Here is a 17,806-nt window from a genome sequence, read left to right on the forward strand (position 1 = left end):
AATTTAATCAACAGTATCCATGTCTTTGTTTACATTTATAAACATCAAAACAATAGTTTGTTGATAAGGACAAACACAGACAATAGCAGCTTCTTAGACATTTATATTAACTTGCAAGTACGGTATTTAGGATTACTGACTAGTCGTCCTGGACGTTTACACTTCTCTCTTCAATATCTACAAAGTTTCTCATCTCCACCCATATTATCAGTACCTGTTCCCTTGAATTTTTCAGAATACTTTCCATATAAATAAGGTTACCAATTTTGGGGCTGACTTAGATAAATTTCCCTCCTCCCTTTCACCCCTGAGCCTTCTGCCAGTAAAGACAACCTGCCTACAATTTCCTGACAGAGAGCAGCCCAGGGAGAACAGCAGCTGCCCCATAGGCATTCCCAGCCTATGTAGTTCCACAAAGGCCACGAGACATCCAGAGTACAGGGCTACCAAGCACACACAGCTCAGTTACATGGTGCATGTGCAGCGAGACCTATGGATCCAGGCTTTGCCAACTTGCTGTCAACACCTTAGCCAATGATCACGTGAAAATGAACACAAAGAATATCTGCTTCTTAGATATTTATAGTAACTTGCAAGAATAATAAGATCATTCCAGAATCCAGGATGTCCCCATGTCTGGTACTATTTCCCTCTGGGAGAATGAGCAGGACTTGCTAAGCTCTGTTCTGTGTGGAGCAGAGAGAATCAACATTTGGAACTTTTACTTTGCATGGCAAGTAGAGAGGAGCATTACACTCTAGAGTTTTGTCCCAGAAAATATAAAACATGAACACAGTAAACTCGGAACCCTTTAAAGAAAACTGAATTATGCTTGAAAGCAACAGAAAACCATATTGCTGAGTCACCTACAGTGCAGAAACTCTGGTCTATAATATTGTAGCCTGAAACAAAAATTGTTTTGCCCTGTACAAGAAAAAAAACAAACAGGAAATAATATTAAGATTATATTCTCCCGCCACCTACTCCAAGCCTCTCAGCTGAACAGCCTTTTACAATGCCCATATTAAAGACAGCCTCACAGATAACACAGATGGCTTTTCCATATATCTTAGAGGCTATAATTAATTATTTTTGCTATAACAAAGTTATGCATGAAACACCAGCCCACACCCATTGGGCACTTTTCTGAGTGCACTCAAGACACGACCACCTACATCTGTTCTTCCCCACCTCCCATACTTCTGTCTACTATTACTTCTATAAAGACAAGCTACAAAGAACACAGTTGTGAGAAATCTGGATTTCAGTTCTCTCATCACAAGATCTTAACTACAAGTGAGACCTCTCAAATATAAGACCAACATTTTATAGCAACTGGGTACATCTGCTAGATTCTCAAAACCTGAAAAGCTTTTGACAACTTATTTTCCCTTTTGCAGGGAACTGTTGTCTGGCTGGAAGAAAAAAATCCAGGTCCAACAACCAATTACGCACAAAACCTGTTACTGTTGACTCAGTCCAGCATGAAACAGACAGTGTTGTCTTTTCATGGAATAAAGCTTCTCTTAGCTCTCTCCACTTTGAAAGAAACAATTTTTATTCTTACATTTTCACATTTGAATACTCTGCTGCTCACCCTGTGGTGATATATTCTCTGCTACTCAGTATGAGTGGAGCTGTTGATATCCTCAGGCTTGAGCTATACTGATGCTCTGTCCTAATTTCCAACATTGTTAGACAGTACTGGCATAAAACCATCCGTTTGAGTCAAATCACAAAGTATGCTCAGATTTGAACTGGAAAGCCTGAAGCAGGTATATATTGCAACAGGACAAGCCACAACTTGAGACACTGATCCACATCTCACTGAAACTCTCCACTGACTTTGGCACTTGCTGGCCCAGCCCTTAATCCTGCAATAATCCCATCCTGCAGCAAAGACTGCAGCGAATGTTCTAGATGCTTCTTAAGGTAAACTATTAAACTACTGAGATATTAACAAAAATATTTGCATAGTAAATGTCACACTAGCCTCTCTGAATATAATCTGTAACCTTGACTATAGCTGTTACCTTATCATTGAAAACTAGAAGAGGAGAAAAAGTTTAAAGGACAGAATTTTAAAAACCTCTCTCACCTACCCACCAGCTCCTCCTGCCCCATGCTTGCCCTGCCTTAATGCACCTCCTTACTGTGGTGCTGCCACCCATCCAACATATCCTACTAAACCACAGCAATTTCAGAGTAACAGGGATTTTAGCTCTTTTTCCTCTTCTTACAAAGCATTAAGATTCACAGCCATTGAGCTCCTTAAAAATCCTACTGAGGAAAAGAGGAAGAAGGAAGGAAATCAGTTTAGCAAGTATATTTGAAGTCAAACAGAAATGAAAAAGTGAGCTTATGAAGCAAACAGAGGGTGTTTCACAGAAGAGACCCACACACAAGCAGGAAAAGCATGCCACCAAATGCACCATTACAAAGCAAATATGTTGAAAATAACATGAGAAGATCTTTGAGAAAATAAAACTATTTGAAAAGAGAAACTAATCATATGCAATCTACAGAAGCGCAGTTGGAAAAAATATTGCATCTTACAAGTAAGAATAAGCGTTTCTAGCTGGAAAGTAATAATTAAGAACAGATTCACTTTTTTCAAGTGCAATCATCCCCTTCAAGCTTACCTATGTCCTGTACTTAACTACTGTCTTTGAAATAGAAGTGTTTACATGTATTTGCTTGTTCTAAAAGCACACAGACCTCAGTGAGCACTGTCTTTTAAACCTAGCTCCCATATCCAATGCAGGAAGACACCAAGCAAACTTAAATAGCTGTATCTGCCTGTGAGGCCAACTTCTGCCATTCACACAAGTTGCTACTGAAGCAATGCCCTGTATGGGCTCCTAGCACAAACATGCTACACTATAATCAGCACCGCCCAAAGCCAGCATATGCAGCAATACAAGTCACCTTACTTCAATAGGGCTCCACCTGGTGCAACTGCAATACAGCTGGGAGCAAAGTTTTCCAGAGAGAAACACTTGTTACCATGACAAAGTTTAGGAGTATTATAATGCTGAAACTTTCCACAGCCTCTGCAGTGCATAACTTGTCATTACCGGAAGCAATATTTAGTCTTCACAAAGGCTTACAAAGAGTACTACTACTCAGTATAAAGGCAAAGGGTCATCTTTATTTAGTAGGATTTTAAATTTTAAAACTGATTAAATGCCTTATCACAAAGCAGAAAGACTACACAGGAAGATTCTACTGAATTGTGAAAAATTTCCAGATACTTTGCTTGGTTGTTGAGGTAACTTTGTGCAGGCCTGTCAGGTAGGGATTTTCTTGCTCCCCTTTGGATTTACTCACATTCAGAAAAAAGAAAACATCCACATTCTCAAGGAAACATTTAGAAGGATGAGTTGGCTCTGAAACTCTCAGTATTTTTCACCCAGTATCAGATCAGTAGGGTGCCAATTCTAGCCTACCTTTGGCTTCTTCAGGTATAACATTACAAAAAAGCTTGAATGCCCATTCTGAAAATTTCAAATTCACTGAGCAATGGTATTTTGAAGCTTCTTTGTCTTTTTAGCATTAGCCCGGACATCAGATTTCTTGTGCATTTATTAGCAAGTGCAAAAAGTTAAAAGGTTGCTCTTCTAAAAGAAACTTAGCTTTTAACCCCCCCACCTTAGCTGACAGTCCGCCCTCTACTCTTCCAGCAGCTGCAAACAAAAGGGTCCTTCTGTAATACTGCAAGTTACCTATTCTCTTCTACAGCACTATGACAACTAAGAGCCCACTTTCTTCTTTGATGTCTAGTATTTTATGTACCTGAAAATAATTTAATAATTTTCTCTACAAAGAAGTACTTCATACCTGTCAGAAAGAGACTACTGACTGAACTTTCCGGAGAACCTAAGCTTCTCACACAGCTGCAGGATGAGCTTTCAAAACACCACCCAGGTTACATGCTTTTGAAATACCACTCAGATTTGCTCAGCCTACTGAGGGAATTCTCCATTTTCCCTTCTTTACAACACATCCAAGTCTGGATATTTATAACCCATGGATCCAAGAAGTTTGTCCTAGCTGTCTAGTAGATGTTACAAGTCATTTTAATGCTGGCATGTCAGGCTTCAGTGCTCTTTATTAAGGAGAGCCACAAGCTCTACTGATTCAGGAAGAGAGTATTTCAATTGTTTATATTTAACATTTTCAATGAAAGCATAAGGAGTAGAAATTCAATTTTAAAGAGCTACACTCTTCTGTTGAGGCCAATCTGCTAGAGACAATACACCAGCCATAGCTGATGTTCACTAAACTTCCAATCTGTTAAACTAATTCAAGAATACTGTTGATTTTGAGGAAGTGGCATGCAATTCTTAAACAATTAGATAATAATCTTCATACAGATTAAAATGTGATGGAAGAAGAATGGAAGGCAAACTCAAAAAAGAATGGGTGAGAAGATGGGGGGAGTATAGTATGAAGTAAGAGACTCAAGAGAAGGGTCCCAGTTTCCAGAACATACCAATTGCCTGTCCATGAAAAAACACCTCACACAATGGAAACTACAGAGTAGGGGCTTGGGGGCAGGGGAAGAAACAGGACTGAAGGAACAAACACAATCAACACATAACCATGTGTCAATTTTTAACAGTATTGTCACCAGTGCCTACATCATCTCAAACACAGACTTGGGCAGATTGGTTCTACTCCTTAGCATGCATCTGGAAGACTGAAGGTAGTCACGCTTCCATACTTCTGTGAAACATTTTGAGACCTGTACTGTAAACAATAATAATTATTCCCAGCTTTACTTTTAATTGGGGAAGTGGTAAGAGCGCTGAAGAAAAGGTTTCAAAGTCTTAAATGCAATGGTAAAGTTATAACATACAACTGACTTTGCAAAAATTCTGTCTTAATTCATTGTGGCATAATTAGATGTTGCAGCTTTAAACCGTACAAATGACGACACATCACCAGATTTATTGCAACACTGACAGAAAATTTGCTGTTCTATTTACACTGCCTCGTGTTTAAGCTGCCTCTTTAAAAAACAAGTATGCTAAAGTTGTCATTGAAGCAGGTATGGTTTAACTTCTGTGATTCTCTGTTTGCCTAGATAAGACACTTTTTCAAGAAGTGGCTTTTGGCACTGTGCCACAGAGACCAAGTCCAAGTAAATCCTTATTACACAGATCACTGACCTGAATCTACTGATACTCTTATAATCTTGCCCGTCAATCCAGCTGTCAGGCAAGCTCATTAAATCCCAGACATAAAGCATACACAATTTTAACTGAGAAAAAAGTCACAGAGCTTTCAAAATGGCCATTTAAAAACTTCTACCATTACCTTTCCTCAAAAACAATGAAAAACTATTTCTGTTTCTCTGAGACTTGTTACCAAAACTCAAAACTATGTTCCTTTAAGGTGGGGGGAAAAAAAGCCACACACAAAAGGCAACTTAACTAGCTGACTCCTACTTCTTAAACACATTAAGTCAATTAATTTGTGCAATGGTTTGTTTTTTAAAAACTGTTCCAAAAATTGAAATGCAACATGACAAAACTTAACTGTAATATTAAGCCAGATTTAAACAACTGTAAGCCTTATATTACAACCTTATGAACACAGTACCTGTAACATAATAACTTACTATCAAAACATTCTCACAATGGTATTGCTAAATAAAAATCACCACACTGATTTCTATGCAGCTATGACACCACTAGGTTTGCCACTTGTCAGAGATTTAAAATGTTTAAATAGGTATTCCCTTCATGAACTTGAGCGTCAGAAAACTTAACTTGAAAGTTTCACAAACCCATCTTAGATTTTGTATGTATTAGAGAAACCATGATTAAAAAAGCATGGATCTTGATTGTGGATTTTTTTTTCTTATTTTAGATCTGATGACAGACCTGGATTACCAGCTCTCCATGCTGTTTGATAATCCACAGCTACATCAGGATGTAGCAGTACACATTTCAAATAGTTGTTCCTTTTAATAACGGAAACGCAGAAACTAGACTTGGTTGGGGGAGCTGTTTGTTTTAAATACTCTCCTTTTTTCAGGAAGAGGCTTCCTTCAGCAGCTCAAAGAGCCTGTAGACAAGGACTAAAAAGGCAGCTTCCTGGGTCTGACTTTGTTTTGTACCTCAAAAGCAAAATAAAACAAAATCCAGCCTAATGAGGTGGCAAGCCCAGAAGTCACAAGCGTTAGCAGGATGTTATTACAGCACCAAAAACAATGGAAAAGATGAACATACACATAATTTATTATTCCTACCTTCCAAATACTTAGAGACTTTCTCCATTCGAACTGCCATATGGTAAAGAGAATGAACAGAAAGATGCAACGTTTAGCTTTAAAATAATTTACAGAAAACAAGCCAAAAGAAATCTGGAGTTGTGATTATTAGTAGTACAAAGGAAGTTATTTGTCCGAACCTGAGGTTAGGTCAGATCCTCTGTTCTTTTTATCTTCTACTATTTCATAGAACGGGCCTATTACTTGCAGTAATTCTTCAACTTTGTCCGTCATTGGCATACTCTCAAGAATCTGCACAAGTCCAAAATATGAAGCATCTTATGAAACAGCATTTCAATGATTCATTCATTTCAACTGATTTTAGAAACTGCTGGTCATTGTAAAACTCAGTAGCATTTCACTAAGTCACTTAACACGTTATTCTGATTTTTTTAGTGGTGTTTTTGGCTTTTTTTTTTTTTTACTAAAGAAAACAACATAAACCTAATTTACCAAAAAATAATCTTAACTAGCTGTATTAACTTTTTTTAGGTGAAGGGAAGATGGGAGAGTTAATGCATTTGCCACCACTAAAGGACCGCCTCAACACAGTATTAGTAGACCTTGGAATCCATTATTTCAGCAATTTCAAACTAAACCAACTCAAAGTTCAACAGGCTGCTGTTATCTGATGCAATTTATTTTATAGACAAGTTTTCCCACAAAGAAAATGAAACTGAAAGACTTTTTTTCTTAGAGGATTCTTTGTATTTGTCAAACCCTGCCATCTTCAATGGAATGTAAAGAGCAGATCAAAAGTTCCCTACTGGATCCATCTAGACCCAAACAACAAAATGGACAGAATAGAGCAGAACTGGGACAGTGCAAAGACATACTTAGCAGAGCAAACTAGAACCAAATTCTGCTCTTGAAGTCATTTGGAGCTCTTCCTTTGATGAAAAACTCCTTCATTTTAAATTACAAAACCAATACCATTGATCATCTGATAGGAATGCAAAATCTTTACCCTAAAATAGATTAAACAGAGGAGATTCAATAATTTAATATTATTTTAAAAGCATACAATATTATTGTCCCATTCTAGTTTAAGTCCTTTCAACCAAGCTTTTTGCCAATAGCTTTGTTCCTCTTTCATGCTCTACTTTTTAAATTATTTAAAAGAGACAACAGCTATAGGAGGAGATTCAGGTAGAAGCAAACTAACCACCACAGTACACCTCCTCCTCCAGAAGAGCACTAAGAAAGCAACAGTTGGAGGTACAAGTTGCCACAGAACACACTGCTCAAAAGCACCAAGCACATCACTAAGTAGTAGAAGCAAAAGCTACAGAATTACTTCACAAAGCAGGAGCTCCAGGCAGGCTAGCATATAACAAGTCAACACTTGCAAATCAATCAAGGATACCAAGAGACAACGATCCTATCAAAGCGCATTTTCATTGCCACTTCTCTGATCTATTCAGTGCATATAATTCATTCCATATTCGTTAGAAAGAAATGCTCAGTGCTCAGATACAGAGCTGGATATGAACCAGAGACAGGACAGTTTTGTGATTTTTTTTTCTTTAATTTTTTTTTAACTTCAATACCATTGAGAGAAACAAGAAACCTATTCTAGAATAACACTTGTATTTGCTATGTATTTACTTCTATAGTCTGCACTGTAAAGTGTTTCATCCGTGCACATCTATGATGTCTGCACATTAACTGTTCTTCATCTAAACACACCTCAATATACTCTCTGCAACTTGGAGCAATTCTTAGAATCTTACCACACAATTTCTGTTAAACTAAGAGTTTTGTAACTGTTAGCTTTTAGGTGAGCAAGAAAAGAACATATACTTCCACAAAAAAAAAAAAAATTGCTTACTTATATAGCCACTAGGCATAACATGCAATCTTAAAATCTGAAAGTGCAAAGTAAGTTAAACTACAACAATTACATATCCCGAACTACTGTTTGCTTTGGATGTCAGACAATGCACGTATGAAGATTCTTGTTTTAAATTAGAAACACCATATAGTGTTAACACTTCTTTATTCTAAGATATCACTCATTTCTAATATATAACAAAACAATATATCTGAAGTGTAAATAAATGAGTTTAAACAGTATTGCAATATAAAATTTCAGAAATGCTACTTGGAAGATAAATTAACCATATACAAAATGCACCTGACCTCAGACTGATCTTAGCTAAGACTAAGACACATTTGGTCATCTCCCACCAGCACCTCAAAACCTCACCCAGACACATTCCTCAACAGCTGCAATTTTCAAGGCTACCACATGAAGGGAAATAAAAGTATCTCGTGACAGGGTCATTTGATGCATGTATAGCCCAAACACAATGTGCAAAAGCTAGGGACATGCCCCAGGGGCAGGGGGCAGGATACAGCAATCTTATACACCCCTAAACACAGTCCTGTGATACCAGTATACAAGTGGTTTTTTGCCCCCTTAGATATGGATACCTATGCAGCAACAGCAGAATGCCCACAGTAACACCACAAGGATTAGTTCAGTATGTGCTGATAGAACAACCCAGTGGATCCATTTGAAATGCACTTCCATTGACATTTCAAGCAGAATTAAATGGGTTGGGAAAAGCTGAAGCTGGTATTTCAAATGTGAGAGCTGAAACAGCACCAAAGCAGGGTAAACAGATTGCCCAGTTTCAAAGCTGAGCGAGGCAAGAAGTCATTTGCTCTCCAATCCTTACATGTAATCTGTACAGAGGCAGAATATTTGTGCTTCACTAGGGTCAAGTAAGTAGACTTCCTCACAAGAGGCTTACTAGGGTTTTCTTAGAACAAACATTGCAGTTTCACTTAAGTTTTAGTGTCCTAACCAAACCAGTTACTGCACTGAAAAAAAATAAGGTACTCTACTGAAGTATTAACACATTCTGAATCCAATATTTGTAATGAAGCACTAAATCTTGTGGCACACATTCAAAATGAATTACTAAAATTTAGTGGATTTTTGACCAAATTAATAATATTTGGCCTTCTGTGTTTTCTGGATTAGTTTATTTTTCATTTTAAAAGCAGCTACAATAATACCACCAAAATTACAGACAGGAAAAAGAACAGTAGTCAGACTCCAGCTCCTCGCCTAGTAAAAGTTTTTGTTGTATCAATCATTAAACATGTTAAGAGTTCAATGTCAAGTTAGTGGCTGAGGACAAAAGCAAGTGTATTCGGAGTAGAACTTACATTTTCTCTCCTTGATGCTAATCTCATTATATTACTAAATTACAATTATACTTTTATCCGGATTGACAGTAAATAATCTTTAAACCGGTAAGGCCACCTAGAAGAGCTTCAGTGAAAAGACTGCAGTGAAAAGGGTTAGTTAATAAAAAACAAGAATCTTTAATTCTGAATGTTTACTTTAGTTAATGCTGCAATTTCTGCTTAATATAGTAACTATGACTATTTACAAGTTACACATCTATTCCAAAAAAGACAGACCAAATTACTCAGTTCTAACTGTTTGACTGCAACTGTAATATACATGAAATTTTTTCATGAGAAGTACAGAAAATTTAGGTTGCTGAGTTCTTGAAAAAAAATCAAAGACAATTAAGTTTACATATTTGATTATAGTCATGTCTCCAGTCATAAGAGTGAGACTCTTGCTCCTGAAGTCCTTCTGGAGGGTTGGTTTTCTTCCTTTCTAAGATAAGGATCACTTACCTCTCTCAACTCTGAGAACTGAGGCAGTTCGTAGTAAATCAGCTTTTTTTGTTGTTGTACTTTAAGTTCCACTGTTTTCCCCACCGCCTCCTTTATCATGATCTCAATACTTCAATTTCTTTAGCTCTGTCATTTAAGTTTCATATCAGCTAGAGCTCTCATGTTTCTCTGAAAACAACCCAAATTCTACAGGTTTGGAAGGAACTAAGTAGTTTTCTTCTCCCCGTGGGCCAAACAGTATAGTACTGAAATGTAACAGTTCACGTAGGGAATAACGCATTTGGAGCTTTGACAGTAGTAGTCAGCAAGAACCTCCTCACGCTCCCTAATTTCTTTCTGGAACATTTGTTCTAGAAGATCCTTTCTGCTCATTAGTAAACTTACCTTCTTCATTTCTTCAACATAGGCTATCATGGCTTCTTCTTTGGACATGTCTCCCAAGGCACTCCAAGCATCCCTAGGAAAAAGTTGCATACAGCTTCAGTATCTTCAGGGCCTACTGGATTTTTTTAGCCTGGCCTTAAGTAGGTCAGTTATGTAATGCCCAAAGTTTCTCCGATACAAATAAAATGCAACAACAATTCACAATTTCTTTTTTTTTTATTTAAAGTCCAAACATATAATTTGCTAGGATAATCACATAGTGGTACATCAACAAAGAAGCAACAAACTGAACAGCCTGGAGACTGAAGAGTTCCTCACTGACCAGCTATGATCTTGTATCCTGTAAGTTGTTAACAAGCCCAGAAAGGAGACACACACACATTTCCCTTTTGATTAGGTTGATTTTTTTTTTTTTTTAAGACCCTCTGCTGCCGCAAAAGAGCAGGCACAGAGACTTCAGCCAGTACTTACAAACAGTTGTCAGCAAGTTAGAACAGGCTACAAGAGAAACCTGTGCTTTTGAGTTTAGCAATTGGGAAAAGACACATCAGTCTAGCAGGCAAATGGTTTAACCATTGCCCTCCCCTGCCAGTTACTACAGCAGCTACTTATGACCTAAAAAAAAAAATAATTTTAAAATCTCCCCCTCTCCAACTCTGCAGAACAGAAGACTCCAATCAAATTCATCAGAATATTGCACAAGGAATCTGTCAGAACACAGACTGGAATAAAACATTTCCTTAGTCTTGCACTTGATTTGACACCATCCCTTCCTCTTGCCAGAGTATTTGTCCCACTTACAGCAAAACCCCAAGGTTGGTGGCTCACATTTCAGCTACAACCAACCAGGTGGGTGGAAGCTTAGTGCCCTAGTCCTCTGCAAAGATACCCCCTTCACCCTGACTTGGGGAGACTGGGGAGGAAGGAAGAAAGAAGAAAAGAAGTCAAAGGAGTAATTTCACAGATCCCAAGACAACCATGACCATAAAGACAGCAATAATACTTGTTCTTCAGGACAAATCGTTGTTAAAATATAATAAGCAAAGCATTCACATGGCTTTTCAAACAGATCTTAGCAATTTGATGAATCAGAAGTCTTCCCAGCACAAGGAAAATACAGACAGTGGGAAGCCCTGCCACTAAGCAGACAAGCCAGAAAGACACATGAACCAGACCTCTCCCCAAGAGCCTGAAGCTGTATCAATGGCTGTCAAGGAGCACTTACTTCGGGCTCATGTCATACTTGACAACTTAAGAAGGAAGAATTCCAGACACTCATCCACATCACTCATTCTGCAGAGCACCTACAATTTCGCTCTACAACATTGGACACTGCAGAGGTACCATGATGGTGCTTGCTCAAGAAAAACCTGCCCACCTGCAGAACCCGAGGGAATGTTTTCACCTGCCACTCTGAGAAGTTGTAGGTTATCTGAGCTAGAAAGTTGGAACGCAAGACAGAAAACAAATTCAAGCATCGAAGGTTGTGAATGCTCTTTTTTAAGAGAGAAATAAACTCAATGAACTCTTCCTCCAAGTGCCACTCTTCTAAAGATCTCCACTCTGAGCATTAAAAATAAAAACCCCAAAACCAAAAAACAAACACAAAACAAACAAAAACCAAAACAATAACTCATGAAAAGTTACCATTTATATCTACCAATTGGATCCCAAAATCCAGGTCGTGGGATGTTACAGGGTCCTTGGGTTGCTTGCTTATAAAAGCTATAGAACTTCAGCATCATTTCATTCGTTGGCTGGAATGAACCTAGTGAAAGCATTTTAAAATACAATTAAATTGTAATCAAGAATATTAACGAGTATTTTACAAGCTTAGTACTTCTGTGAGAAAATAGCCTGCAGTTTGTTACAGCCTGTAACAGTTTAAGTCAACAGAGAAGATCTTCACTTCATCTACCACGAACCAGCACCACTGACAATATTTACTTTACAAACAGCAAGTTTCAGATTGAGTTTAAGGGACTATAACCTTTACTATTCATAAGGTCAGACTCCACAATTAGAATTAAAAAAAAAAAAAAAGTATTAAGTAATATAAAGCAAGTGTCCTTTCACTCAGTTTAAAGGGACAGGTTTAGCTCCCAGTAAACAAAGTATCTTGCAAGTCACTTTACTGTTACAAACAGTAACTTATTGAAAGACTCCTGAACTTAACAAAAACAAACAAACAAACAAAAAAAACCCAACCAAACCAAAACAACAAAACCAAAAGACAGCCTTCCAAGGTGTTTTTGTTTACTTTGGGTATTTGACAGCACTTTCAATAACAGTTTTGCTGTATCTCCTGTTATTATTTTCTCTTCTTCCTTTGTAGAACACACTTTTGTAGAGGTAGAAAATGTAAATACAAAACTGTAACAGCTGGCAGGGAAGACTCATAACCAATCCATTAAATCAAATACTTTGAGGTCCGATTCTAGTCACTAGGAGAAGTTTACAGCGACCTTTACCTTAGTACCTCAGCAAAGCCAGTTTTACTTACACCAGAATTAATGACGCATGTAATAACCAACTATTTTTTTTTTATTACTCTTATCAAAAAAATATATTCCGATTTTTTTTTTTTTTTTTTTTTGCTTTTTCGTTCTGTTAACTCTTTCAGCAGAGAGAACGCGTGCTAACAGCTCTGAAGCCGGCAAACCAACTTCAGGATTTCAGGGGGGAAGAGGCCCTTCCCCGGCGTTCCCCGCACCGCGGGGAGCTGACAGGCCCCCTCCTCCAGGCGCCTGGCTGCCGAACTTCTGTCCTGGGCTCGGAAGCCCCCGAACCGGCGGTTGCTTCAGGAGAGGCCAACGGGCAGCACTAAGACAGAGGCTCCCCAGCGGTTCTCCAGCCGCCGCCGGGGCGGCTGAGGGAGCGCGGCCCTACCGCCCCGGCCTGAGCCAGCCGGCGGGCCGCGCCACCGCCCCTGCCCGGGCGCCGCTCGCCCCGGAGAAAGCGGCCGGCGGCAGGAGAGGGGCCTCGCCTCCCCCCGCCCTCCGGGCCCTGCCCGCCTCGCAGGTGCCAGCCGGGCGGCCAGGCCCCGCGCCGGTGCCACCGGACTCCCCCCCCGCCCCGCCGCCCCCCAGGCCGCACTCACCATTTTTGGGCAGGCTCTGGATCACCTTCACGGCCGCCTCGAACCTGGTGGCGTGCACGGAGCCGGTCTCCGCCATGTCCCCGTCCCGTCCCCTCACCGCCCGCCGCCTCCTGCTCGGCCGCCGGGCCGCGTCCGGCGGGGCGGGCTCGGCTCGGCTCGGCTCAGCCCAGCCTCCCTCCTCACGGCGCCTGCAGCCGACTGCACGGGAGAAGGGCTGAGAGGCGCCGGGCCACAGGCAGCCACCCCCCGGCGGCAGCGGGGCGGGGTGCCCGGCCCCGGCCCTCCCCCTCCGGCAGGGCTGGGCGCAACCCGCCCAGCTCCTCGGACCGGCCTCTCCCCGCGGGCCGAGCGCGGCCTAGCAACACCCCAGCCCACAGCCCACCCCTACCTTCGCCCCGGCTTCAGGCGCCCATGTTAGGTCTCCCACGGAGGCGCCCTTCCCTTCCCCTCCCCTCCCCTCCCTTCGCCTCCTCTCCTCCTCTCCTCTCGCACCGCCCCGAGGCCGCCAGGGGCTCGCCGGGAAACGTAGTCCGCGGCCCGCGGCACGGCCGGGCCCCACACGGGTGTCCCCGCCGCCTGTCCCCTCTCAGCGCCTTCTCTTCCTCCCGCCGCCATGGCAGGCCGCTGCCTCTCCGGCAAGCCCCCTCGCAGCGAAGGGCGAGGGCTGCGCGGAGGCGGCCGGCTGGCTCCGCCGGCCAGGCTGAGGCCGAGGAGAAGCCCCTGGGCCGGCCTGTCCCCAGGAGCCTCCCGGAGCTGCTCTGGGTGATGGCGGGTTCGGTCTTGGGGCCCGAGAAGCCGTCCAAGTGCTGATCCCGGGGAGCCTCTCCCGTGTGCACTGAGGGAACGGTTCTCTCCTTTTTTTTTTTTCAATTTTTTTTTTCCTTGTTTCTTTTTCTCTGGTTCCTTCCTCTTCCCACCCTTTCTCTTCCTTGCTTGTATACATGATAATGAACATTTCAAAACGTGCCGTAATCCACCCATTTTATGGACCTCGGTTATCCTCAGGAGACCCACCGCCACCCTGGCAGTCTGCTTTGTTGCGTCCTCCCCTCCTCACAGCCATCCTCCTACGCATGCCTAGTTCCACATAATTCACCTAAATTACCACGGTAGCCACATATTTTTGTAACAGCTTTAATGACTAATATTTACATCAAAATTTTAGGCATGAGATTTTAAAAGCGTACAACCCAGGGAGCAACTATTTCCGTGGTACTCGGAGACGAGGGTGAATACCAGTACAGTACCACCAGCTAGCTCAGTAGCTAAATAAATGAATGGCCTTATTCAAAAGCACTGCACATCCAGCGCTCTACGAAGTCAAACAAAAGTATACTGAACCAACTGCTTTTGTAGCAAGTGGAATAATTTACCCAGTAAGCAACAGGATGAATTAATAGCCTCTTTGAATAGAATCGAGTACAAAATCCTGGCATTCGAGTCAGTTCATTTATCTGGTACACAATATATATTTTAAATTCCTCTGAAGGCAGTTGTGTGCTCACAGTATATGCCCTCTGGTGGGAAATAAAAGCTCGAGAGAGAGGGAATTAGAGCAGATCAGCCCCTACTCTGCTGAGCTAGTACATTCCACAGGGTCAGCAGCCAGCTGGCCAGGGGAGAGCTTTGCTGGAGAGAAGCTGACACTTCCAGAGGTGTTCTGATAGGATTCCCCACACTGGGCGAACGATGAACCTGTGCTACGAACACCACTGTTCCACTCACGTGAACGTTACAGATTAATTTCTCTGAATTTTTTGTTTCGAGTGCTAGATTGTGAGCTTCATACTAAGATCTATCATCTTCTTTATCCATGAAGGTAGGTAGGAATGACAGAAGCTCAGATCAAAGGGAAGTGTTTGTTTGAAGATAAGTGGGTCTCTGTATAAATACAGATACTTTGAGCATCCAAGGAGTTAACTGCAAAAAAGTAATAAAAAAATTAAGGGCCTTTTGTGAGGCCAGCTGATGTGTAAATTCTCTTTACCTGAGGAAATCTATAATGATGTTTGTCATTTTAATTGATTTAAGAGAAATGCAGTCTGCATTTTTATAATGAATGTTCCCAGACTTTCACTGGAAGTAGGCTTTAAAAGAGATGCAAATGACAACCTATTTAATGGCTGTGCACAGAAATGGAAGCTGCCCTCTTTGCACTGAAGATGTGTGAGAATGTGAGGTCTGCAGATCCAGAATGAGGCATCTGAAGTAACCCAAAATAATCAGTACCATTATGCTCTGAGACAAGGATGAAATAGTAAATGAGAGGCAAATTTTGAGCACTGGTGAGCCTGTGAGAACATATCACAACTAGTTAATTTAAATGCTTATATATAATACTAATTAGCATTGCTATTAGCTGTCCCTATGTATATATTTTGCATTCTCATTGCAGTGACTTCCATGTAGGGTTAACAATAATCGAATGTGGAGTACAGGTAATAAAGGAGACCCTCTCATCTGTCGCAGACATCCAGGAATGGAGCTGCAGCTTTATCTCAAGCTGAGGATCTAGACTCCATTCTTTAGGGAACAAAATTAGATGACGTTTCTCTGTTGCCTGCTGAGTATCTATTGGGAACAACCAAATGCTTGTAAAATCTAATTATAATCTATGTGTTGAACTGGGCTGTGTTTCTATTGCTCTGCAAGAGCAGACTCCAAAGCAATCATAAGCATGACCAGCTCTTATTCTTCTTTTGATCCAATGTATGAGAAGCTAAACATGGGGAACTCTGATAGAAAGACTGACCAGTGACGCCCATTAGTTGAGATGCAAGAGAGGAGAGACCATGGTACTCTGCTACCAGTGTGATTTGGCAGTAAGCGCAACGTGTGACACTTAACATGTCTGAGTGCTTTGCTGTCCTCACACTTCTCTTCACTTGGTGTTTCACAAACTACTTATGGAAAGCCTGTGAACTGCTGATGTGAGGCATTCCTGGCAATGTTGAGATACATAAAAGCTTGTATGGAACCATGCTGTTGTAATCACTGAAGGAGTACACTTAAGGGATGTCTGGAGAAAAGGCAGACAAGCGTGGTCCTGAATGTGACCTTGGACCTATCAGATGGATTAGGGATGGTTATCGAGTCCAGTGGTGTTATGGCACAGGATAGCGTTTCAAAGTCTGATGTGTTGAGCTACCTTACAATCCTCATTTTGTGCTGTGTGTAAGCTGCCACTGTCCCTTCATGTTGTTCTCATTTGTATCCCAGGTCTGCCTTAGTTTTCTAGCAGTTGCTTCCAGTGCCAAGCTACACCCCAGTCCAGCTTGAAGAGCACCTTCATTTTACTTGAGGGACAAAGGAGTCAGTTAAATTATGCAAGTGAAAAGCAGAAACTGGAACCAATTATGCCTATTGCTCCCTCAAGGGTCTGAATCATAGCAGTGTATTTTACAGAAATATTTTTAAATGGTTCTTAAGAAAGTAGACCATAGTCTCATATGCATTATGAGCAAGTTCTGTAAGCTACCAGATCCAAGAGCATGTAATTTTAGCAAAGCTTACTTTTTGAAGTATGTAATCCAGCAGGGAGAGAGAATGAATTATTTAAAACCTAATAGTCGTAATTATGAAGAACTAAATTAGCATTACAATTTCTAAGTCAAATCTGCATGCTGATGAAGAATGGAAAGATGTTGTCTAAGAAGGGTAGAGCTTTTCATATGGAGTAGTTTTCTACATTGTTTACAGTAGAAAAGTTAATATATCAAACGACATTGACTTACAGGATTTTGTAATGAAATCATGAAGGATATTTGTGTCAAAATGAACAGCTCTGGAGAAAGAGAACTATTTGCCTATCATGAATATGGCAAAAACAGCAGCTGAAGTTTGTCCACCTATGTAGGCCAATCCCTGTTCTTCAGGAAAAGCCCTTTGGGCAAAGGACTAGTTTGACACAAGAACGCTTTTGGGGATGGAAGTTTCCTTGTGAGGTTCAGATACCCCCCTTAATAACTCAACTAGAAATACTGATTCATTTCACAGTTGGGGATTAAGTAATGGAATTATTTTTAACCATTATTAACGGCAGCTGCTTTGCCTAAGGATTAAGTTCCATGTTATCAAAGGCGTTAAAGGTAATATATCCCATTTAAAATCTCTTTTGAGCTATTCAATTCAGGTATCTCAGGTAACCAATATTTTGAGCCACATTTTTGTTTCCCTCCATGCCTCCCCATGTCTCACATATTTCAAAAAAGAAAATGCAGTAACAAAAGTATAAGCTTAGATCTATTTCATAAAATGCTCTTTGAAGAACAAGATATGATCATACTTCCAAAGATGTTTTGCAACATTTAACTTTGCATTGAACTATACAGTACTTATGAAGTCAAAACCTTTTACAGGTTTGTATCTTTGTAGGTCTA

General features: G+C 40.7%; 1 protein-coding gene across 4 annotated transcripts in view; it reads right to left on the reverse strand.

Moving 5' to 3' along the window:
* ACBD5 (acyl-CoA binding domain containing 5) overlaps positions 1-13,914 on the reverse strand; it is a 31,663-nt gene extending 17,749 nt beyond the window's left edge. The window contains exons 1-6 of one of the 4 annotated variants that reach the window (XM_075047111.1): positions 13,816-13,914; positions 13,428-13,625; positions 11,975-12,095; positions 10,328-10,400; positions 6,421-6,532; positions 6,260-6,292 (exon numbers count right to left, since the gene is read on the reverse strand). In XM_075047111.1, the coding sequence (XP_074903212.1) occupies positions 6,260-6,292; positions 6,421-6,532; positions 10,328-10,400; positions 11,975-12,095; positions 13,428-13,503 (415 nt within the window). In that variant the 5' untranslated portion in view covers positions 13,504-13,625; positions 13,816-13,914. Of the gene's footprint in view, positions 1-6,259; positions 6,293-6,420; positions 6,533-10,327; positions 10,401-11,974; positions 12,096-13,427; positions 13,733-13,815 lie in introns of those variants that run through there. The other 3 variants (XM_075047135.1, XM_075047118.1, XM_075047126.1) reach the window with 3 other exon arrangements.
* Positions 13,915-17,806: the final 3,892 nt, after the last annotated feature.

This window comes from Buteo buteo, chromosome 2 (genome assembly GCF_964188355.1).
Source record: "Buteo buteo chromosome 2, bButBut1.hap1.1, whole genome shotgun sequence".
In the NCBI taxonomy this organism is placed as follows: Eukaryota; Metazoa; Chordata; class Aves; order Accipitriformes; family Accipitridae; genus Buteo; species Buteo buteo.